General features: G+C 40.5%; 2 protein-coding genes across 3 annotated transcripts; both read left to right on the top strand.

The window, feature by feature from the left end:
* Window positions 1–7,651: 7,651 nt before the first annotated feature.
* Window positions 7,652–12,601, top strand: CZH5orf51 (chromosome Z C5orf51 homolog). Of its 2 annotated transcripts, XR_003989158.1 has the most exons (7): window positions 7,666–7,848; window positions 8,366–8,466; window positions 8,871–9,017; window positions 9,389–9,520; window positions 9,724–9,832; window positions 11,121–11,872; window positions 11,969–12,601. XR_003989158.1 is itself a non-coding variant. In XM_030470150.1 (6 exons), exons 1-6 carry the CDS (start codon window positions 7,719–7,721, stop codon window positions 11,408–11,410), a joined length of 909 nt encoding a protein of 302 aa, XP_030326010.1. In that variant the 5' UTR covers window positions 7,652–7,718; the 3' UTR covers window positions 11,411–12,601. The 2 variants fall into 2 exon arrangements, 1 of the variants encoding a protein (XP_030326010.1); XM_030470150.1 differs by having other exon boundaries at window positions 7,652–7,848; window positions 11,121–12,601.
* On the top strand, window positions 11,666–20,261 carry FBXO4 (F-box protein 4). The gene is made up of 7 exons (XM_030470148.1): window positions 11,666–11,872; window positions 11,969–12,204; window positions 13,880–14,100; window positions 15,123–15,198; window positions 15,730–15,908; window positions 16,832–17,007; window positions 18,545–20,261. The coding sequence occupies exons 1-7, from the start codon at window positions 11,690–11,692 to the stop codon at window positions 18,632–18,634; spliced, it is 1,161 nt and encodes a 386-aa protein (XP_030326008.1). The 5' UTR covers window positions 11,666–11,689; the 3' UTR covers window positions 18,635–20,261.
* Window positions 20,262–25,663: the final 5,402 nt, after the last annotated feature.

The raw sequence follows: 25,663 nt of genomic DNA, 5'->3' as shown, positions 1-25,663 counted from the left end.
CAATCACTTCATATTGACATCACAACCACGGAACATCCCAGTTAAAAGCTGGATGATACTGAGCGCACTGGTGACACCCTGTGGCATCCTGCTGAACTCTCAAACAGAAAGGGCTTCAAGGTGTTGGACACTTCGTTTTCTTTCAGCACAAATGCCTCTCCTCAGTTGAGACTCGAAGGCCATAATAAGGTGCTACTATTGTAGCAAGTTTAGCACAGAGATTTTTTGAAGCTAACTACTATGTGAATGTCAAAAGAGGTCTCAGATCCCTCACAATTTCAAAGCACCTTTAGAATGTATCATTCACATGACCGTAGATTATTTACCCAAGTGATAAAAATGATGCTTTTTGGTTGTAGTGCACTTAAATTGTCAATAAATTAAAGCAAGTGCTTCCTGAATTTCATTCAGCCTGCAAGTTATCTACACAAGGAATCAGAACATATGTCAACAATCTTGGATTTCCCAATTACCTCACAGGGTAAAACCCTCATTACCATTAACATGGTTTGCAACCCCAGCAGCTGAGCATCATAAAAGAGGAATTACCTGTGACAAGAATAGGTCTTCAAAATCAGTATGCTTGTATATATTTTCCTATGCCTTTAAAAGTTAGGGTATTTGGTTGTACATAGGTCTAAGTGAGTTGTCCTGACAGTTACGCTCCCCGATAGCAGATTTCCAGCAAGCCAACCAGAATGCTCCAGACACTTCAGATCCCCCTCCATGCTTAACATACAAGAAACATGGACTTCCTGCCCTAGCAAGGACAGTACATGCATTTGCATGGTTGAACATTCAACTGCAGCACAGGAAAAGGGGTGGGGAAACTTTTAACTCAGCTGAGCTTCCCAGTCATGTTCATCTCAACGACACAATTACATGAGAACAATTTAAAAAGCAGCATCGTAAAGAGTGGGAAGGAGGGGCAGGAGAGCAGAGCAGCTGTTTGAACTAGTACTTTTTCAAGATAAACGCTTGCTAAACTACAGCATCACACATCTGTCTTGCATTCTCAAGTACGCATTGCTTCTTAACCATCCCATGATCCTTTCAGGAATTTTGGCATTTGGTTTTTTTCTCAAGAGAAACTCTAGAAGAACCAGAAAAGCGCTAATGCTACACAGATTAATATAATCCTACACAGATTAATACAATACCCCAATTAGTAAATTTAATATTGCTATTATCCAAGAGAATTAACTTTATAAAGCCTCCTATGGTGGCACAAAACTTTACTAAAAGCCAGCTGAAGGTTTTCCAAGGGTACGTTACACATTACAGTTTCAGAAGAAAGTTAAAGTCTCAGCTTACAGCCACCCAGATCAGCTTGGTGATCCAACTGCAGGCTAGGTCTGTGGAAAAAATGGGCAGCACTCAGCCAGATAAGCAAGCTGACCTTACACACGAAACCAACACATGACTCTGGGATTAATACAGTCACAGATGGGAACATGCAGTTAGGGACATGAGTCTGGACACTGTGACCTACTGACATTACTTCTGCATTAGCTAGAAGTCAGCCATGCATTACATACATACATCCTAAATTACAAACACAGTAATCAGCTGGAGACTGGGGTGAAGATTGCTTGTAAGCAAGTTCTCCCAGACCGACACATACACCATAAATAAGATGTGGCAGACACAAGCATTCTTCTGGATGAAGGCATCCACAGTACACACCATTCTTTGATTATTAACACTGTAATAGAAAAACACAGGTTTCCTTGTTGCAAATAAACTGTTTCCTTCCCTTATAGCATATTGTACACTTTATACTTGCTTTTCGCAAAGACACTACTTCAGCTCTCCCTCAAGCAGCAAGAAGCAGTTCTTGTCTGTCCATCCCTAATGCTCTCTTTCTGTAGGGAGGTCACTTTCAGAAGAGAGTGGTTCCAACATCAAAGTTCAGTGTATGCTACTTTTAACCAAAAATCAAACTGCTAAATCATTTTGCACATTCAGAACCTATCCAAATGTGAATCAGATACCTGGTTGTCCTGGTCACAGTTGGCTACATTGTAAGAAAGCAGCTGGTTTACATTTTGCCAAGGCACCATTCGAACTATACACAGAGCAGAAAGCAGGTAGAACAAAGAACAGTCATGCCAGGTTATGCAAACAAATACACCACACACCTACAATGTCTACTAATAGTTGGCCCTCCAGAACAAATATATTTCACATCTATTGACACAAAGGGAAAATTCCATTACAGATCACACTTATGCCCTGATTTCACATTTGGCATCAACAGTATGAATATCAAATGCTCTGATTTGGCTATACTTCAGACTGAATAGATAGCCTTATTTTAAGAGAACTAACTAAATTTGATAATTCTTTATTCAGTGCCATGACATTATCCACTACGACACTGAGTTCTGGAAATTATTTCATAGTGCTTAATCTCACAAACATGGAGGCAATCTTTGGTAACTATCTTCCACTTTCTTAGCATTATTCTGAATAAATTCCAGTTTAACCTTCTCTGGTAGCCACAAAGCCACACAGTGAAAGAGAGAGAACATGCTTCTTTTTTGAATCTGAACAACATTTGAAAGGTAATACCATAATTACCTTACAGATATTATTAGATATGATAAACTCACAAAGCTCACATACAATAAATACCCTTGCTTATTAGTTTCTGTAATTTTTTTTTTTTTTTTTTCCAAGAGCAGAAATATTTTATTCCAAGAATGCAGTGATAAAAGTCATGAGAAGGACAGAATACTTTACAACATATTTTAATAAATTCAGATTCTCTCTGGTACTTATATAAACAACATTTCTTGTAATCCTCAGCTAACACAGTTTGTGGTGCAAGCCTGACATCTGAGTACAACAATCCAGCTGTTAGTGAGGCAGCTCTGACCAGCTGAGCCACAAAACAGATTTTGAAGCTGGCACCTTCCTTCAGTTCACCTTTTGCTTGCTAAAGCTCCTTTGCTGATGCAAAATGAAACAAGATGCACCTGAAGAAAACTTCACACTTATTTTGAGCAAACTTCTATTACTCAAATTCACAGGAGACAAGTATGACTAAATGTCATTAATCCATATAAACCAGTAAAAAGAGCATGTACCTTGGATTAATTTTTATAAACTGCTCCTTAGTCACTAGAGGTACACCACAATAGCAAAGCCTCATTTCTAAGACAGCCAAGTCAGTATAATGCCCACAACACACAAAAATTGTGATTAAATCCTGAATTCATACTAACACCCAAGAGAATGGAATTTGTCCCTAATTTAGGTAATGATGCTTTTCTACACTATCAAAGTTTGTAACTTTCTTAAAAAAACCGAAAAAATAAAAAACAAAAAAACAACCCCCCCCCAAAAAAAAAAACCAAACCACCAAAGGTCATTTACTTCTAATTTCTTTGCTGACCAAAATATACCATTATTACTTAAAATTTTACAAATATTCCTTAATTTAATTAATTCACCAGATATCAAATACATTTGTGAAATCTATTGCACACCTGAATAAGTCTACCTCGTCTTTCCTAAGTCAACTCACATCTGTCTCAAGTTACAATTACTGTATCAAATTCAGAAACAGTTGCCTGACACTTAAATTACCTACAAAAATTTACAAGGATCACGCATCAGTCATGCTTGCAAAATAAGGGCATAAATTCATTCTGAAATCATAGTAATTCAGTGTCATTCTAAGACGTTGTACCACACACAGCATTATAATTTCTCCCAGGTTCTACAGGACTTGAAGCATGCTGCTATAAACTCAAATAATACATCTGTACTAATATCCATGATGTCTTCCCTGTTCATTTCAAAGACAAACTTTGATCACAGACTCTATGACTGTTAGGAATCTGCTACATAAGAGATAATTTCTGACATCTTTTGGGTCTTGTTTGACCAGGTCTAATCTAATTTTTCCATCTCTGTCTTTCCATTCAATTTTTCCACTATTACTTCCACCTCCACAAATATCCTTTTTTTCTTTTTTTTTCCTTCTTTTATTTTTTTGTTAAACATTAAGAGTCAGTTCATAACCAAAGCAAATAGAAAAAAGCAAAGCTGTTTTCTCTAGACAATTATGTATTTTTGATTAAAGCTAAAAACATCTAGTTTGGGTAATACTAAACATAGAGCAACAACACACTTCTGTTTAAGTATTGTTTCTCTACCTTCAGAAATAAAAGATGTCACAGACATCTATAGCAAGGTAGATTATGTATACCCAAGACATTAGCTGCTCGTTCAAAGTTTTCAAATATTCAGAGATGTGAGGCTAGTCCAGTTCCATAGTTACATGTATCAGGACAGGTAGTGTTTATGGAATACTACAGGACAAAAATGATTCCAAAGTGTACAGAATCATAGAACCATAGAATTGCTTAGGTTGGAAAAGACCTTTAAGATCATCAAGTCCAACCATTAACCTGGCACTACCAACTACCACAGCTAACCCAAGTCCCGAAGCACCACATCTACATATCTTTTAAATACCTTCAGGGATGGTGACTCCACCACTTCCCTGAGCAATCTGTTCCAGTGCTTGACAACCCCTTCTGTGAAGAAATACTTCCTAACGTCTAATCTAAACCTCCCCCAAGTGCAACTAACTTGAGGCTATTTCGTCTTGTCCTTTGTTTGCTACGACGTGTTCTCTAGCAGCATACACATTTACACACACAGATCTCAGAAGCACAGAATATGTGGTTTGGAAGGAAAAAGATTTGTAGATTGCTACAGAGTCTACTGTAGCAATCTCCAGAATCTACTTTACATTCACACTGTATGTACATACATGCACATACACACAGAGATGTATTCATATATAAATCCAAAAATAACAGAACAGCTGTGGCAATGCCATATTCTTGGCTCTGAAGGAAAAATCCTAACAGCTTTCCATCTTCCACCAACCACAACTGTTTACACACCACAACACTTTTCCTGTTGTGCTTCCACCAATTCAGAAATAGAGCCTGCCTCTGAACAGCCAACGCATTATGCCTTCCCTTGTTAGTAACAGTGGCCTTAAAAACAGGTAGTGCCAGGAACTGAAACATCATAAATCCCACACGAATCCTTTCGTCTCAGATCGTTTTACCATACTGCAATTATTCCCTAAAGTTACTCTATGCAGTAAAGCAGTTTCCTGCTTCAAAATAATTTATGTGAAGTATCACCCAGAAAGACTGTTTCTTCAGAGAAATACTGGATGCAAATCTTTGTATGAAGCTCTGAGAATCTGAATTTTAAGATCTCCCAGCTAGGAAAAGAACAGCAAGAGGTAGCAGATCCCAAAACAGACCATTCTCTTTCAAATATTTAGCAGGGATTCTATATCTAAATAGGTTCTAAGCAAAAACAAAAATATAAGGCAAACCGAGGTCACTGTTCTCTCGGATATCAGACACCTAGTCTTTCACCAGCCTTCAGACCAAAGCACTTTGTAAGGTGTGGGGAGAATTCTAGCATAGCAGCTTCACAAACTACAAAATGCAGTTAGGGGGCCTAGTGCTGGAGGAACTACAGCTTGAGGAATGATGGTCAGGGGGCTGCTCAGAGGCCACTGCAGCCTGGAGGGAGGCACAGCCCGTGGGGAGGGCTTACCCTCTGCAGTGAGGAGGCAGCACCCCAGCCTGCTCAGCTCTGATGCTCCTCCACTGCTCCCTCACACATTTCATGGCAAAATCAGGCTGGTGTGTGTGTGTAAATAAATTAACAAAAAACAAGCAAACAAATCAACTCACTAAAAATCCTCCAGGTCCTCTTTTCCTCAGGGAAGTGGACATTGCTTCCTTTTTTAACATTTGTAGCAGTTCTATTTTACCAGCTTATTTACAGAAACACACTTCTCATCTCAGTCACTTATGAGAAATGTCAAAACCAGATTTCACTGTATATTTAAACAAAGAGTATATGTCAACGTCTAGAAAAAAGTTATTGCACAAACATCTACCACAAACACAGCTAAAGTAAACTGCAGCAGTGCCTGAAGCACAGTAAGAAAAAAAGATACCACTTCCTTAATCAAATGACTCAGCACACAAAGTTTTAGCTTTATGTTTTGTTTTGTTTTGTCTTTCAAGAGACATCTTGAAAGCTGGACGAAATCTCCTTCACTATTAAGGGATGACTCACCTGCTCATTCGACTAGTTACGAAGAAAGAAACTAACAAAGCAACACAAAATCATACCTGGGTATTGAAACAGAAAAGAACAGGCAGGACCAAGCAAGCAAAGGATCTGAAGAAAAGCAATTCTTCAGTCCCAAAACTGACAATAGGAAAAGTCTTGTATTTCACTTCAAACATGAAGCACCACCTCCTCTACTCTTAGGTATCATATGGTTAACTACCATAATATTTTTGGTATTGGCAACACAGCTGTTCCTTAGATGAAAACTTCTATCTGGCTACAGACTATGCAGGAATAAATGACAATACACACCCAACCAAAACATTAAGAGATTTCTTCTAGAAATAAATCATTTCTGGAAGTAAACACAATTTTGCCTTTTAGGTTTTACTTTTTGTTGAATTTGATCTGTTTGGCAACTCTTTTGTAAGAGGCAATAAGAGGCGATAGCAAAAACATCTATGTCTGTAAGTAAACTACCTCAAGTACCCCAGTAAATGGCACTTTTTAATGTTGTTTTGGGGTTTAGTTTGGTTTTAAGTAATTCAATAGGACACAGGCAGAAGCATAATGCACACTATGACTTGAAGAAAATTCTTTGGTCAATTATTCTTTTAAAATAATCAAGCTAACAAAATCCAGAATATTGTGTGAGCTGACACATTACTCCAGTGGACAGTGAGGCATTAGTTTTTTCCAGGCAGGTAAAGAGGTGGAGAAAGCTAGAGAAGCAATGTAGTGAATTATAGCATTTTTGTAACTGTGTTAGATGATTTGATGAGGGGGTACTAACAAGACTTTGTCAAAAACAAAAGGAAAACTTATTAATTTCCTCTCATAATATGGAATCTACTTCGGCACTTCTCAAGTTCAGTAGGTGTTCTATTTAAAGGTGGACAAAACACTGGAGCAAAACTCTCATGCCTTTAACCAAAGCTATACAGTTTCAAGATGATTTAAGTGTACGTTCACAGTTGAACCTCTAGCTGTTAAGTAATCCAATACGAAAATGTAAGTTAAAAACACCAACGTAATTATTGACAGAAAATACGGTTTGATCTTTAAAAACGCCGCTGCCTTTCGTTTCAGTTCACTTATTTGGAAGACCTATCTCACAGTGGGGCTGGAGAGCATCCTTCTGGCGGCAACACACGGACACGCCATGTGCTTCTAGGGGCCCCGAAACAGATCTGCACAAACCATAGACAGATGTCTGCTGTAAGAGAGCTTTAAAGCCCACATAAAACCAATCCCGAAGTCCCGCCTCCAGGCCGCGCAAGGCCTGCCCAGCAGGCCCGGCTGCCGGTGGCCTGAGCTGCCCTGGTCCTCCTGCGGCCTCGCCCTGGAGGTCAGGCGAGGCCCATTAGCCCTCACCGCCGCTGCGGAAGGCCGAGCCGCCAGGGTCGGGGAGCGGAGCTGCACCAGCAGCCGCCCGGCCGGGTCCCGCCCCGCCGGGGCAGGCGCTGCCCACCACCGGTGAAGCGCGAACACCCGGCGCCCGCGGCCCCCGCGCGCCTGCGCGCCTCCCCCCGCCCTATCGGCCGCCGCCGCGGCAGGCCCGCCCTCCCTCCCGGTGCCGGGCGGCGGCGATGGCGGCAGCGGGCGGTGCTGAGGCGGAGGATGCGGTGTCCGCGCTGCGGCCGCGGCTGGCGGCGCTGGGCCGGCGGGTGGCGGCGCCGGGCCGGCGGGTGGCGGCGCCCGGGGGAGCGGGCGGCGACGGTGAGGGGCCGCAGGAGGAAGGGGACGGGCTGGGCCCTGCCCGGGACGGCTCCGCCCTCTGCTGCCGCCGCGCTGTGGGGCGTCTCGGAGCGCCGCGGGACGGGCACAGGCGCGGTCCCCGCTCCGGGGCAGCGGCTGAGGGCTCCGGGCCTCCCTCCTGCAGGAAGAGACTCGGCCCGGGAGCAGCGCGGCTGGTGCCGGCCTGGGCCGCCCTCTGCAGGCTGCTGTGGAGCGAGGCGGCTGAGGCCCGAAGTGTGCGAGCCGTGCCTGTAGGGCACGACTTGCTTGGGGACGGAGTGTGTGGAATTGGTTTTGAAGCATCAGACCACAGCTATGAATGCCCTTAAGTAGTGAAAGGTGTAGTCTGACAGGACAGCGGGCCCGTTGAAATGCTGTATTGAGCTGTATTGTAGATAGCGCCAGGGAGGATAAAACCAGATGAAGTGAAACGGGAGGGTAAGCAAGGCTTTCTCAGAGTGCTTTCCAGTGCTAAGGAAGCATTGTGTTCTTCCTTCAGATACCTTCTTAGCAAAGGGCTCTGCTACTCTGGACAAATTGAAGGACCTCTGTAACGAAGGGAAAGAACATCCTTGCACGCTTTTGCACCTCTATACACAGGTAGTATATGTAAGACTTAAAAACTCCCTTTCAAGGAAGTCTGCTGTGTAGGGTGTGAGAGAGGGTTGGGAGTAGGAAAGAGGGTATAGCAGAAAGGCATCTCTATAAGTTGGTGTGTGCAGTGCACATCCATGAAGTGCAGGGCTGCATTTGTCTCAAGAAGAAGATAACTTAGAATTGGTAATAATTGTACTGGTACTGAAGGACAGAAAGGGGTTTGAGTTTACGTTCGCTGACACATTCTTAAAATATTTCTAACTTGAGCATTTGTAACCTAAATGTTAAAAAATACCTTAAAATCATAGCATTCTATAAACTGTAACAAGCTTGTATGTTGCTACATGCTACCATCTGATTATTTTGGTGGTAGCATTTATACATTGTTTATCTTCCTGTTTTCACAGGCTGTTTTAGACATTACATTTTTTGAGGAGAATCAGCTTGTGGATGAAGATTTTCCTGAAGAATCCTCCTTGCAGAAAGTTAAAGAACTTACTTGTATTCTTTCAGATCCAGAAGTCCTAGTGAGAGAATGCAACATAAATGAAGAAGTGAGTACCGACATTATTCAGCTAGAGAATTAGCTATTTCATTACTTTAAAATAAAAAATCTGAAACAGGATGGCAGTATTTAAGGTTTTTTGAAAAATTTTCAAGTCTTATTTGTATTTAAATTCCTGAAAATATTTTTTTCCAAGCAACTAGTTGAATGCTCACATTTTTTCTTGCTAACATTTCATGATTCCATGCGCTTTAGGCAGTTTAAATCCAAACTGTTGGGCTTGCGTCTGTGACTGTTGCTGTTAAGTACAGCCTCTAAAGTTAGAGGCTTAATATAATGCTGTTTGCATGTGTGAGTGTGTATATGAGCAGTTCAGGTGGTTTTGGGGGTTAGACCACTTTGTTGGATTTTGTATTTCAGCCCATGAACATCCTTGGTGCAGAGTTGTTAGAATGTCTTTACTGGAGAAAAGGAGCACTGCTTTACATGTATTGTCATACAGCAAAAGAAAGGAGTGAGTGGCTACGAGAAAACATTGACATATTTAAGAAGGTAAAGGAGATTGAAAAGTTCTATGAGCATGTGAATACAGTTTTAAAATTTGACTGTTTGCTTTTAAAATACAGCTTCCCTCCCCTTCCTCTCCCCCCCCCTTTCAATAGTATTTTGGGAAATCTATAGCAAGAAGTATTTCTGGCTGTCATTAAACTAATTAGAACTTATTTTTTGCCTTTTTTTATTTTAACTGTACACAGTGTCTTAATGATGGAGTTCATTACCTGATGAAGATGCTTAGCTTTAGATGCCCTCTTCAGCTAAATGAAGATGTCTTACTTCAAGACACAGCTAGATTACTCAGTGAAGGTAAAAAAACCCCAAACAACTCCAAACCCCCACAACCCTAAGCTGCTCTTACTAACTGCTCCACTTTATGAAATGCTTTATTGCACATTTTTGTTGTTTGACTTCGTTTGTGTTCGAAAACTGTCATTTTTTAAAACAAAACAAAACACATGAAATGGATAAGCTGCCAGCAGTGCTCTGTCCTGGCCTCTCCCTTTTCTTTTTGACTCACAGAATTTAGGAGGTGGCAGTGCTCATTTTCTCTATGTTTTTGAGTGCACTGCAGGAAAATGAACTGAGGAAATGAATGTTCTATACGCAGCATGAGTGTTTTACAGCCATCCAGATGTTAACTGACAAATGTCGAAAGCACGAACATGACTGCAGAGGGTGCTAGATGTTCTCATATTGGCCTTCCTGTTTACATATAGGGAAGCACAGACACAAGGACAGAATTACTGACTTCACACAGGAAGAAAGTACACACAGCATTGGTTAGATTTGGCAAACTTTTATTCTGTCTATATGCACTTTACGTAGCTTTAGGTAAGTTGCATTACTATAGTACATGTACATGAGGATCTGCGGCTGCATCAGTGTGATGCAGGTAGGGTGGTGCAGGAGGAGGGGATTTGTAGGGCTGGTGCTGAGGACGTGGTGCCCTTGTTGCACACGCTTAAAACGAGCTGTACTCTAGCTGTGGGTGTTGGAGCACCACCTTGCTAATTTCATCTGGAAGTGGCATTGCTCCATTTCAGCTCCACAGACAGAGCCAAGTTCAGTAACTGATTTGTAGATTTATTTGGCAGGATATTTTGGTTGGTTTTTTTCTTTTTTTTTTTCAGTGACCATGGACACACATGTGGCTTTCTGTTAAAATATTCAAACTGCTGCTGATTGACCCGAATTAAGATGATGATCAAACAGCATCATTTAGGCTTAAATTGGGGAAGGCACAGAAGTATTCTAAAATAAATACGCATAATCGTGCCTGTGCTAAATGGCTTTTAAAGAAATACTGAAATTCTCTAAGATGAATAGGCAAACACAATTACCAGAACAACATTTGTATGGCAATCTTAAAACATTTTAGCATTATGGAGGGGCAAAATGGATAAAGTAATGACCAAGGGCAGAGTCAGTCATCCCATGGTTAAAATTTGGGTTTTTCTGGTGTACCTCTTTAATAAGCTTATGTTACCTTTTTGGATTTTTTTTTTTTCAGTGTTAACTGGAAAGAGAAATTGAAGTTGTTAAGCTGTGTACTGACTTAGAACAATGAAGTCCTTGATCTAAATTGCTTTTGCAGGTATATTTAGTGACACTCACTTACTGGCAATGATGTACGGTGGAGAAATGTGCTACTGGGGACTGCAACACTGTGGAGAAGGGAAGCAGGAAAGCCTTGAGACAACAGATCCTGCCTCTAACAGTGACCTGGGCTGCAGATCAAAGAGTGTGTCGCTGGATTTCCGAGAAACGGGCAAAAACATGTTACAGAAATATGTGGTTGCATGCGAGGGACCTTTAAAAGGCCAAGGGTGGAACACAGCAGCTGCAAAACAAATGTTGTGTTACCTCATGAAACCCCACAACTAAAATAGGCTGTGCTGGAAGAAACCTTATGTCTGGAGAGCTCGCTTAGAGAGCTCTCTGCTTCAGTATCTGACCATCCTCCTATAAAAACTTACACTTTTGTTGCATTAAAAACGGGCATTCAGAGAGCTCCCGGAATACAGGTCCGTATCAACTATTCCTAAAGCAAAACCACAAACGACCGCAGTGAGCTGGCACACCCGGGTGACCGCCTGTCTCTCCGCCCCAGCGCCGGCGCGATAGCTCCGAGGGGCGGTGGCAGAGGCAGTGGGGCTCGATGCGATGGCGGCTGGTGGAGCGGAGGAGCGGGGCGGGTTGGAGGCTGCCGTGCGGGGTCGTCTCCATATCCTTAGGGAACGATGGAGGCGAAGGAACGCCGCGAACGTTAGCGCCGCGTTCGCGGGTCCTTCGCCTCCGTCGTTCCTGGAGGAGGCGGAGAAGGTGAGCGCCTTGCAGACACTGCCGGTGAGTGAGGCCCGTTCGGGGTTAGGGGGGAAAGCCTCTTGCATCTTCACTGCTCACCTCTCGGGTTGTTAAACCGCTACTCTCGACGGTTTTCAGATCGACGTGCAGCTGAACATCATGTCCTATCTCTCGCCCCAAGATTTGTGCCATTTGGGAAGCACGAGTTGTTACTGGAGGGCTGCTGTGCAAGATCCGTTGTTATGGAGGTATTTTCTCCTGAGGGATCTCCCTTTTTGGACATCTGTTGATTGGAAATCGCTCCCAGATGTGGAGATTTTTAATAAAGCCTTTTCAGAGGTCAGCGATAATGCGCTGTATGATTACATGGCAGTGTAAGTATCTCCATATTCTCTTGCACAACTTACTACAGCAGTGATAGCCTACAGGCATGTTTTGTATTTGCAGCAGTAACACTCTGTGCTCTAAGCCACCGCTTAAATTTGTGATATGTCTCAAATCCACTTTTTAATTTGGAAATACAGTTGCCTGGTTTTGTTTGACAGTTTGTTCAGCTCTGTTTGGAATAAAACAATGTAAAATGTTGGAACAGTCAAAGCTAATGTTACAAAAAAATTAAAACCTTCTGTAAAATGTTTACTATACCACAGAAATACAGTCCTGTCAGAAGCTGTGTGTACTGTTAATCGTGGTAAAAATGTGTTCTTCACTCTCAGTACAATGACATGATTTCTTACTTTAATAAAAGTACTAAGAAGTCTTAAAATTACAGCAAGTGGAATGAATCTTCATTTTTTTTTTTTTTTTCATCTTACCTGGCAGACCTAGGGGAAAAAAAAAGAGGGTTTCCTTGAATGTGCACAGAATAACAAGTAGTAGTGCTTTAGCTCAATGGGTGTAAGACAGACTGTGGTTTCAGCTAGTGCAGTTGAACAGCGTAGCAACACTCCTAGTGTATTTGGATGACTGAGAAGATCTCTTAAGCAGATTAGTTTGTGTGGTGGGGGTTTTTTTTTTGGGGGGGGGGGTGTTTCTTAATTAATTTGCAGGTTTGGTTTGTTTTTTGGATTTTTTTAAATTTGCAGTTAAATTTTCCAAAAGTGATTTCGTGAAGCTGTTGCTTCAGGATAAGTGCACTACCCTCTGCAATCTCTTGCTCTTCACCTGTGCTTTACAGATGGGAGAGACGCAACCAGAATTTGAAGTGCAAAGTATCTACTGATTTTGAACATTGGATTTAAATCTCTTTAAATTCAGCCAAACAGGCCTGAATACTGTTCAGCTGAACCGCATACTGGGAACCACCTATCACTGATTCCCATTGTGTCTGTGAGCACTTAATGATTTTGCTGATGTCAACTGAAGCATCTCAGTTTAGGTGTAGGGGAGCACATCTTTTAAGCTTTCCTAGAACAGGTTTGTCCAGCAGCAGCCTACTGTGACCACAGAAGCAGAGACTGAAGCTACTTCTGTAGGATGTATGTCACTTGCATGACTGTTACCTCTTCCCTTTGATTACCAAAGCCTTTCCATGCCTTCCAGTTTCTGCATCAAATGAGCACATCATAAGCTTGCAGATAACATCTGTCTCCTTTCACAACGTGCATTCTCTGTGCCTACAGGGCAAATGGTCCTTTTTAGGTGGAGTCACCTGGTTCCTGGTTCATACGTTCAAAAGCAGTCTAATTAAGGTTGAAAGAAGTCTCATACTTTTTATACTGTATGTGACTCATCAGCTTTGATGTTATTTTACCAATATATTGTTTTCAGTGAGGGTGAGGGAATTTGAAACTTGATTTTCTATTTTAAAGAAAATTAAAAGATCCATAGAAAGAAGTGCACAAAGGTATGCGAAGTCAGTATTTGGACTTGAGAAAGACTGATGCCTTTACCTGCTTGAAACCATCAGTTTGGAACTTCCATTATTTTTGACGTGTGTTTGAGTTGTAACAAATCATGAGAAGTGTGGGACATAAATCAATTTATGTTGTTTGGTTAATATCTCTTTTGTATTTGTGTTTAATTTCTAGTTGCATCTATTTTACACAGATACAAAAAAAGCTGTCCCCAGAGCAGAAGAAGTTTGAAATCAAGCCGTCCCCGGTATGGGGCTGTGACTTCCTTTTTGCAATCACTGGTCACTCAGGCAGAACCTCGCTTTGCTATGTTTGGGCCAGGTTTGGAAGAGCTAGACGACTCTTTAGTGCAAAAGATGATGACATGCCCAGAAATTCTACTGGTGGCTGGCCTACCTCAAAGACAAATTCATGGTAATGCTGGTTTTGTTTTCAGCTTTTTTATTTCATAAATACATGTAGCACAAAAAACTTTGGGGAGAAATGGAAAAAAAGGATGCTTTATTCTTCACTTGAAACTCATAATAATGGTAGAAAATATAATGGTAGAAACATAATCTATCTTTGTATTGCTTTGGATAATTGCAGTGAACATTTGGGATAAAATTATAGCTTCAGGGAATTTATGATTAAATTTGGACAATGGCAGAGGATTCATTTTGCTCCTTGTAGTTCTATTTTGATCCTGAATTCCACGTCACAGTGGCTGTTGTAATGGATAAATGTAGGCAGAACTTTCTTTACATACTGCTCGCAATAAGTGGCTGAAGACAGCACTTGTGTTTTCATACGGGAAGTCAAGACTCATCCTTTATTTTTATATGATTTTTATATGATTCAATATTTTGGAGTCAAATGGTGTAAATTTAATTTAGAAGAGTTACAGGAGGAGAGAAGGATTTTTTTCAGTGTTTGAAAAATTGTTTTGAACACCTATAAATTTACTTCAAACCAGAGTAAAATATTTCTTAATTTTAACTAAAGTTTATTTCAGCACAGCAGAATTTTAATAATTAAACTATTTATAGAAGGTGTAAGAATTTGATTTCTTAGTGGCAGTATCTTTTTTCTCTCTCATGTCCGTTTCAATACAGCTTGTAGTAAACAGACTAGAGCCTTTCATGTATCTGTTTCAGCTAATGAACCAAGTCTAGCTCCTCTCTGACTTAGGTTTCAAGGTTCAATCTGAGTATTAGAAACATGGAAATGCCTCCTTGTGATAATTTAATATCATTTAGTTGATCTTAGTTAAATTGTCTGATCAATTAGAGCACGTATAAAATTTAATTGTAAAATAGAAACTATGCTACCCTTAACAGCAACACCTAGGCTTGGATGAACCCATTTTATAGCACCACTGAAATTTTCAGCCTACCACTTAGTTGAATTCAGTAACCAAATAGTTGTAACCTCATATAATCATTTTTCCCCTGTAGGAATTGGATCAGGAGTCAGTTTTCAGCTTAATAACAATCAAAAATTCAATATTCTGACATTGTATTCAACCACCAGGTAAGATATGTTCTCCACCAAAAAAAAAAACAAACTACAAAGTACAATTTCTAGTTTAGTTTATACTTTTCCTCATGTTTTCATTATGTGATTTTTATGTGTGCGTTCACATGCATGGATATCCCTTACAAACTGAAGCTTCAGTGCGTATCTTCACTTTTTCCAACTGTTAAATTTTAATGTGGACATAATAAATGTCCATGAAAAGCTTTTCCAAACCTTATATGCATCAGGTTGGTATGACAAATACATGACAGGTGCTTCTGTTTCACCTGATACCTTGATTGATTCCCTTTTGCAACACTATATAAACTCATCCTGGGATGTATTTTCATATGCATCTTTCAGATTGCTAACCATCTGCGTAGGTACACTAGAAAAGAAGTGAGGATGGGAGCAGGCAGGGAGAAAGGAAACTGTTTTGCTGGCTCAGGCAGTTTTCTTTCCCCCTCCTGTGCTGCCTAAACTCACAAAATGCAGTTTTTGAATTCTCAAATAAACTGACTACTGAAATACTGAAATATCTTTCAGTGTGGAAAGGAGGAGAGCAAGGGCAGAGCAAGCTGTTGCTGTGAATAAGATGTTCTACCAAGAGAACAGCATCGTAGGGAACCAGCAAGCCGTGCACTACAGTGTAATAGCTCAAGTGAAAAAGGTGTGCGAAGTAGTGGATGGATTCATTTACGTTGCTAATGCAGAAGCTCATAAAAGTAAGGGGTTTCTCTTTATTCATATTTTGCAAATGATTGGAACATCATAAAAGATACAAAGCATGTGCAATACATCAAAATCCATGTTCTGATTATTTAAAAATTTGCTTCACTAATGCTATTCCTTCATGGGTTATCCGGTAAAAGAGGTTCCCTATCTGAGACGCTCTTCCTCATTTCCCTTCGAGGACTTATGGCCCCTTTTTATGGCAGATACTGATACAGTTGCTATCTAAGCTACGTGTGGGAAATGATCTCGATTAAAACCAGAACAAAACCAACAAAATAACCAAAAAAACCCAAAACCCAACCCCCAAAAAACCTACGCATGGCTAGGAGAAGCAGCCTGAAATGCACTGGTGGTGGTGTAATAGCCTTAATAGCCTTGAAACAGAACCTTCACCAGGCAAACTGCAGTAAAGATGCAATTAGTCCAAATCAGGATAAGAGGATAAGCCAAATACCCATTCTGGTAATTATCTTTACATTCATAAACTTTAAATGGAGAGAAAGGGTAAGCTCAGAAAAGAAGAGGGTAAAAAACAGTGAAGGGATGTACTAAGGAGAAAAGTATGGTCAGTAGGGAAGGGCTGCTGACTTTGCAGTGTGTGAGTATTTCCTAGTGGCTTATTGCAGTTTTGATCTCTTTGAGGTACGTGGGAAACACTCTGATGCTAAGGACTGGAATAGGCTGCCTGTAGAATCGATGGAGATGTTTAAATACATCTTAAGTGTGACATGATCATCTGTGCGACATGAATGTGGATGATCCACCCTTGTGGTTAGCAAGGTCATCTCCCTTCCAGCCCTTTGTTTCCTCACCTATGAAATCGTAAATACTTGAAAAGTGAAAAAAAAAAAATAAAATTAAACCTTGTAATTTGCATGTATTTAATACTCTTGTATTAAAAATTGTTTCTTAGAGCATGATCGTCAAGAGGAACTGGCTCGTATTTTGGCAATGATCGATCCAGCCCTCGGACCTCCGAACAGACCTCTACTGGTTTTGTCTTGTGTCTCTCACACTGATGTGAAAAGAATTCCATGTGTTTACATGGCACATCAGTTGCAACTAAATCTGCTACATCAGCCCTGGATGGTACTTGCTTTTAAGCCTCTTTTTTTTTTTTGTTGGGTTTTTTGTTTGTTTGTTTGTTTTGCTTTTTGCTTTTTTGGAGGGGGGGTGTGTTTGGTGGTTTTGTTTTGGGGGGTTTTTTGTTGTTTGTTTTTTTTTCTCCCCCTGTATCTCTGGCTTGAGTTTAATTTAGGCTTATGGTATTTCCTGAACTGTACCTGCCTAAGCAAGTGTGCAGCTTTCAAAACTAGTATGTGAAGTCTTTACTGAAGTGAAGAATTTTGTTTCCCTGGTCCTCTGGGGTGAAGCATTAGCCTGGCTGAACGTAGGGGAGCTAAGTGGCTTGCCCAGGTACACACAAGAAAGTTCAGATGGACCCAGAATGTAAAGGAGGACAAAATGCTGGTCATGAAGAAACTATAAGGGAGTTTCAGTTAATTTCAATATGAATTTTCTAAGTCATGATCCAAGGTCTTGGACACATGGTAGATTTTTCTGCCATTTTGAGGAGACAGTTAATTGTCACTCACTTGATGAATTTTTGACATATCAGTTTTTACCTAGCATATGAGGCCCTGAACCTGTTCTTTTATGCTTGTCAAGTACTGTATGTATCAGTATGTCTCAGCCACACATAATTTCTTTCTTGTGATGATGTGTAGCTGAAGAATAATACTTAATAAAACCCCCCAAAATTCTGATTTAATTCCTTTGTTTTCATAAGGAAAATGTTTACAGACTTTTAAAAAAAATACCATTTTTAATAGCCTCTTTATACTACATTACAAAATCTGAGAAGAATGTGCATTGAATTGTAAAGCTAGCAGCACTTTTGCTTTAAGAGTTATGAGAAGAATTTTCAAGTAGATTCTCATTTGTAAAGTAAGTATAATGTTCCAGAATAGCTGATTGAATGAATGAGAGAAAATTCACCTTGGTATCAGGAATGCAAGGCTTGTCTAATGGATCTTATATTTAACTTTGTGGAGTAGTGTTTTCTTTTTGTACCTAACTCTTAAGAAACCTCTTTTGTCTAAGGGACCTTTAAACCAGTGATAAAAATTTAGACGTGGTACGAGTATTTCTCACTTTTAGGATAAATGGAGTGATGCAAAAATGCTGTTAGATCTTGTTACGTGTTGTCTCTCTAGTCTGAGAGAGCTCGGTCTGTTTAACCTGGAGAAGAGAGGACTGAGAGAGGATCTTATCAATGCATACAAATATCCTAAGGGCAGGCATAGAGAGGGTGGGGGCAGGCTCTTTTCAGTGGTGCCCAGCAATAAGAAAAGGGTCAATAGGCACAAACTGAAACACAGGAAGTTCCACCTGAACATGAGGAAGGACTTCACTATGAGAGTGACCGAGCACTGGAATGGGCTGCCCGGAGAGGTTGTGGAGTCTCCGTCTCTGGAGATACTCAAAACCCCCCGGGATGCAATCCTGTGCAACCTGCTCCAAATGAACTTGCTTTAGCAAGAGGGTTGGACTAGATGTGGTCCCTTCCAGCCCCCACCATTCTGTAGTTCTGTGATCTCCACTATAGCTTTTTTTATTTTCACAGGTGCAGGACACTGTAGCTGCAACTTTAGCTGGATTGCTAAATGGAATTGAGTGGCTCCTGGAAGAGGCAAATTGTAAAAATTCACAGTAATGGAACTGTGCATTGTTTTACTTTGTAGAGACTTCATTTCCTGAAAGAGCACTGTCAGAGGGAGATTTAAAAGGCAAACCTGCATGTATTTCTCTGCACGTACTTTAATAACACATGATCTTCCAACTGTAGTGCTGAATTAGAAGTACAAGTAGGATTACCTGAATTCCAGCAGCTGATGCAGAAGTTATTTGGGGGGCACCCTGGGTGTTCTGTTTTTTTTTCTTTCTTTCAAGATGGGGCATTTAAGGTTCATTCTTTCCTCAGTATATCTAATAATCTAATCTCTTCTGTAAGTATACCTAACACTATGGCATGCATCACTCATTTAGTAAATACTTCCAGTGGAGATCTTGACAATTCCCAACCAAAGAAGTTGGGTTTGGTTCCCAACCAAAGAAGATGTCCTGTATGTTGTACAGTGACAGGTTGACAGAAAGACACTATCTCTTTCAAAAGAGTAAATTCACATATATTTTTCCAGAAACAATACCAAGACAAGAAATAGCACCTACACGATAAGTTATTCCAGACCAAAATTCTTAGAAGCAAACAAACAAGCTACCATATATGAATTGTTTCTTGTTTGTGATCTTACTAACCAACCACAAAAGACTTCAATTGATCTTATGTTTTCTGTGGCAGTGAAATTACTAGCTTGAACCTTTGATGTCATGAGTAAATGTTGAATAGAATTGTTAGTACTTCAGGACATTCATTGAATACATAGGACCTATCGGTTACTCAAATAGTTGTGGCTTGAAATTTTCTACATAGTTACAAATATTTTTATAAAAAGGGCAACAACATTTTAGAGCTGGAATTGCGTTTTCTATGTTAATGTCATTTGGAATAGTCCTAGTCTTCCACCTTTTTAATGTTTTTTAATTATTGGATGAATGTTTCGAAACTTACCTTGGATTTTTTGCCTGTGCATTTATTTTTTCTGGTTTTGTGGGGTTTTTTTGGTGTTTTGTTGTTGTTTTCTCATCTCTATCCATGGAAATATAAAAATCTTACCATTTTTTCTTGGTACCTAAATACATGACTATATTCAGCTGTAAGTGCCCTCAATCTGGTATATGTGCAATGTGCAACACAGCTATGTCAGAAACATTCCATTTAAGACATTTGAGAAGTTTTTTATTTTTTAATGAAATAGGACAGACGCAGGAACTGACTGTATTTCTTTTTTTTTTCTTTTTTTTATTTCCATCTTTGCACAACTCAGCTTTCTAGATAATTTTGTATGTTTTCTAACCAGGACATAAGGGAGTTTCAGGGGAAAATTCATGGGAAGCTGTAATATGGTAATTCTGTGTTTTATCCTTCGTTCGTTTGTTTTGGTTTTGGGAATTTTTTTTTAGTAGGGTATTTCTTTTGAAGGTGCTTTGCCCTTCAAAATAGAGAAGACACAAAAGCTTGTAAGTATCTGGGGGAAAATTCTGTGCTTTGTGACTGGGTGTATGGGACTTTCCTGCTGGTCCTCATAATTCCGTAATGATCTGTCTGTAGAGGGTTGAAACCAGCAACCAGTTGCGATGTTAACTACAACAAATACACTTTTTTATGCAAGATCCTCCTTCTGCTTTCTTCATAAGGAATAAATTATTTTTTAAAGAATATATTTACAGTCTTTCTGCGTGTGTTAAGCCCCGCACACATGTGTGCACACTCACAATGTCTGCAGTTGTGTTGTCAGATAACATTATCATTGTCATCATTAGTTATTAATGAACAATGCTGTTGTACGTTATCTGATTAACATATTAATTCACTAATTTTAAAAGGTCAAGCTAATGTAGGGGTTTTCATTTTTCTTAATCTAAAGAACATCAGTTGTATTAGCTTAAAGATAGGATAACTTAAAGAATTAAGAATTGCGAATTTTAAGGATGCAACCTAGGAAACAAACCTAGGAAATCCGTGCAGAGCTGATGGTGCTCCAGCTTCGTCGGCATTGCAGAGCTGATGGTGCGGTAGCTTGTGTGACTGAGTACTGTGGTGGATCAGTGCAGGCAAGGAAGATGAGTGTGTGTGCTGTGCAGAGGAACAGCTTACACGCACAGAGGTATGCTATGGAAGAGGCAACCGGCCTGTTAAGAGTAAGAATTCATGTGCCAGATAGTTGCAGAGATGGGTGCACTGCAGATTTCACCTAGCACTACCTCTTTGATTTCACCTAAAAGCCTTCTTACTATTTAAATTCCCAAGTCTGCTGAGTTCAGAAGTGTAAGTCAGTTATGCTTGCCACTTAAATTTTTACAAATTCAAAATTAGTTGGCATGGGATTAGAACATCACCAAAATTTCTTTTAAAACACTTAGATATATATTAAATATATTTGGATTTGTATTTATCACAGTAAAGGCAACTGTGATGGGTTTGTGTGAAATTAAAAAAAAAAAAAAATCAGGATCTGGAGCCCAGAAATCTCCTTGTGATGAAGGATTCTAATGGTGTTATAAAGAAAATCACTTTCCTACCCACTAAGCCAGGACATTTATCTAAACAGCAGTAATAAAATAAAAGCAAAATGTTAAAATGACAATACCTGTGATTTATAAAACTCAATTACTGAGGCTTCACCTGAGCAGCTTTCCCAAAAAGAAAGGGGCTGTGGGGATGCTAATTTTCAAGTCTTTGAAACTTTGAATAACCAAAGTGCCTGCTGCCATCTCCAAGGCAGTACATGAGGGTACCTGCCCAGCTGACAGGTCACAGGCGGCAGCACACTGGCAGTATTCCCAAAACTTGCGGGGTGTCTCGCCGTTTCTTCTGATGGGGAGGACCTGGGGGGTCCAACTGGGAGCAGCAGTGGGGACCCCGTGCTCCACTGCAGCTTCAGAAGGGAGTTGTGTCTCCCTGTGTCCCACTGGATGGCACTCCTGATCCACATCAGCCTCTAACGCTCTCCAGGCAGCATCCCTATACCACCCTGTGCCAAAACTGCTTCAAGTAATCAATTTATCCCTTCTCAGATGTGGCAGAAGCAGCTGCAGCTGCAGAAAAGCCTGTGAGAAAATCAGCATGCTTTTCGAAGGCTTATAGACAGGGGATGTGCTGCCTATTCTTTTATTCTGGTGGGTATCAATATCAATTTGTATGGTAGGATGAGTAGAACAGAAAATAGCTGGAGTCACTGTCAGGAAGCTGTATGGAAGTAATTGCTGGCGTCATTGCAAGGTGATTGATGCTTTCATCTGTAATTTAGTTTGTCTTTTATGTCATTTTAGCACTAGTGGTTCTGGATAAATTATTTTTCTCATGTATGAGAAAAGAAAGAATATTCCTCAGCCAGTTGCAGAAGATGATATTATAGCTAGAACTTATGCTTAAATCTCAGGCCAAAGGATGTTTGCACACAAGCTGCTCTCAGTTCCCTTGGGAGGATGAAACTACAAATCAAGAATGTAGGCAGGCGTATAGCAGACATGTTCAACAGGTGAGACGGAGCGAGCAGCAAAACAAAGTGGGTCTGGATAGAGGGGTATATTTAGGAACCAGTGATATTAGATTATCTCCCATGATAACTCACCCCCACTCCAGCATTATGTTTGCTATCTTTACCCTTCCCAACAGGGAGGTCGCAGCTGGTCCATGGTCAGGCAGAAAGCCCTGTCTGTTTGTCCTGTGCAACTGCTTGCAGATACCAGTCTGAGCATTGCTGGCCAAGGTCCCTGGGCAGGTGCTCCAGCCTTTTGACCGCATTAGTAGCCCTTTGCTGGATTCTGTGTAGTTTATATCTCACATACTGCAGCCTTTAAACTGGGCATCCCGCTCCAGATTGAGACCCACAAGCCCTGGGCAGAGGAGAATGAGAACTTGTCCTCAATGTAGCCCAGTATGTGGTGAGCCTTTATCACCGCACAGGCACACTGCTGAATTCAGGTTCACTGGTTCACCAGGAGCTCAGGTACCTTTTGAAGAGCTGCTCCCAAAACAGTCAGTCCCTGACCTGCATTGGTGCATAATGTGTTCCTTCCTGGATGCAGGACTTCACATTCATCTTTGCTGAACATCTGGAGGTTCTTGAAGCACCTGTTGGCCCACTGAATGCATGCTTACAATCTTTCTGACTGTCCATGCACAAGGACCCTATTGTCTCTGGGAAGACTGGCCGTGCACATGGCAGCATGCAGAATCAGTCACCTGATGGGAGAGAAAAAAGGCATTCGGTCTTTTCCAGATGGCTGAAAACTTATCAAGCCATCTGCTTCATCAAAAAGATTGAACAATACTAGTATTAGAGCCTCAAAATAAATTCCATAGTTTGGCAAACAGGGAGATAAGAGCTGTGAGTATGAAAGGCTGATATTGTCCCAGAAGTACATTTCACCAAGCTCTGAAAAGTGTTGCATTGTGAAATGATCCTGGTGACAACTCAGAAACACCTACTTTATTCATTAAATTATTTAGTATTACTGTCTGCAAAATGATAACCATAAACTAAACTCTCTGTTCTCCGGAATCACAATCAAGGAACTTAGTTAGATAGGGAAAGATTGAGGGAGAGGACTGTATTTCTTTATCGTAATATTCTGTTGATAAAAGGGTATAATTTCAGCGTAGCATCTTTCATATCTTCTCCACAGACTTGAATTACAAAGGCAATTCCACAGCCTGGTGTCAGGGGAGACATGTTCTACAAATGTGAGCATACAAGGGCTACTTGCCAAGAACAAAACCAAGCCTTTTTCTCTACTTTGAATCAAATCCAGCTTGTCTTTTATGAAAGGTTTTTATACAGGTTTCCTAAGGAAATGAATGTAGAAACAGCAGTAGCTTAGAAAGTTCTCCTGTAAGAATGATAGTATTCAAAGCCAGTTAACTTTGAAATTTAGCTGGCTTCTTCTTATACTTTGTGGAGACTTAGAGCGATTACCTTTAATTCATATGAAAGCAATAGTTTAAATTTAACCTGCATATGTGCTATACATTAAATTCTGTGGGATAAATTATTCCAAATCTTGCCATGAATCGGAATCACGAGGATTTAAGTAAATGAGATGCCTGGGAATCCTCGTTTTAGAATATAAACTTAATTCACATGTCCAGACCTTGCACAGTAGAGCATAAACATGCACTGACACAGCTGCACGTTATGCTTTTTCTAAAAATCACAAGCTGTTTGCAAGACAATAAATACAAATTACAATTTTAACTAACAAAAATCTTAAAAGAATCTTGTATTTTTTTCTGCAATTAGAGACTCAAATTTTGTAAAAACATAAATTATTGAGAGCAAAGAAGCTAATTACCTGATTACTGCTACATTTATATAAAATAAGATGGGCAACTCTTGAGTATAATTAACATGTGGTTGAATTGTGCGCTTGAATTCACGCATCTTTCAGTATTTTGTTGAAAAGAATTGCTGCTGAGCAAATATCAGTATCCTTCTTTTCAGCTGATAGACTTGAACTGCTTTTGGACTCACTAAAACCAAAAACTTCCACTAAGTATGTTTTTTAATTTGCTTTTCACCACAGGAAGTCGGTTGATATAAATCAGCTGGTGTACAGACACACAATGACACATAATTCCCCCTAGCAATTCTCTGACCACTTGTTCCAGTCACAAGTAGCTAATCATTTAGAGATAAACTTACATAAGCTTAAAGAAGTATTGGCATAAAGATTTTTAGGAGTGTCTTGGTATGCTTGAGTATGCAGAGGGGCCCAACTTAAAAGGAGGCATTGGAAACTGCTGCCACAGTTGCCGACAAGATTCATGATAGGCGCCCAAAATCACCAAAAATGGAAAATCCTGCCTAACATCCAAACCATTGATTCTGATATTTCCATGGTGTCCATTGTCTGTGGGTGTCCCTACTGCCACCTGAGTCACCCGCCATGTCTCACACACTGAGTACAAGACTCACGGTCAGCTCCTGCCTCACTTTCCCCCAGGGGTATACTCCATGTGTCTCTGATCTCTAAGCAGTATGGCACAGCAGTTTCCTTCCTGCTCTGTTATTCTGTGCACCAGATTAGTTTCATTGGCCTGACCTGTGATTTGCTGAGCAGATGATCTTGAAGTAAGGAGTGGAAGAAGATGCAGAACTGAGCCAAATCCACAGCGTGTCAAAATATCCTGTGAAATTCCAAAAGTCTGATCTTGTATTCATAGTGAAAATGCTGCTCAGGTATTTCTGTGCATTTGTATGTTGCTAGTTCAATTTCTTTCTGTGCACATCCAGGTGGAATGGAGATATTTGGATGCTGGAATATCAGTGTTGTCACACCATTACCTGCATGGCAGAAAGGCCAGTTTGCTCCAGAGAGGCACTTGCCAACATACCGAGAGAGTGTCAGGCTGCATATTTATCTGAGCGCAGGTAGAAGCTGGCATGACGGCTAGGGCACCACTCTTAAGAAAGGGTATCTTGCTGCCTCCTCTGTGAAAAATCTTAACAGACTGTCCACATTTGAAAGCTGCCTCCAGTTGTAGAGTGAATTCAGAAAAATTTCGCTATTCTTGAGCAACTGCAAGTTTATTACCGCATGACTATTCCAAAATAAGAGCACTTTGTTCATCCAAACTACACAAGAACAACATACTCCCATCCTGGGAAAAGAGCATCAGAACACTGGATTTAACTCAGGATTAAAATGTCATGAAATATTTCCAGAATAAATTCACAGAAGATAAGCCTCAAATAATAATGTCCTGTAAGATCAACAAATATTGTATTTCCAAAATACAAATGCAGTGAGTTAAATCTTTGAATTAAGTCTTTCTATTTCTTCCTGAATCATTGTTTGATACACTGTGATCACAAGGGTCCTGTGAAGCACACATCCTGTCCTGTGCCCCATGCAGGCCATGCTTGCACTGTACATCAGCTGCAGTACATCCCAGAGAGATGTACTGCAGCACCGCTCGCAGCTTGACAGCCCTGGATGGTTGCTTACTGTCAAGAGAGTGCATTGTGAGCTGTAATTTTGTGCACGCAGGTCCCGAAGGCACAGCTTGCACAGTCCCTCCAGGGTGACAGTAAGCCATAACAAGGACTAACCTGGTCTT

Source organism: Strigops habroptila, chromosome Z (genome assembly GCF_004027225.2).
Source record: "Strigops habroptila isolate Jane chromosome Z, bStrHab1.2.pri, whole genome shotgun sequence".
Classification (NCBI taxonomy): domain Eukaryota; kingdom Metazoa; phylum Chordata; class Aves; order Psittaciformes; family Psittacidae; genus Strigops; species Strigops habroptila.
The sequence above is the reverse complement of the archived record's forward strand: the minus strand, read 5'-3'. Positions and strand labels throughout refer to the sequence as shown.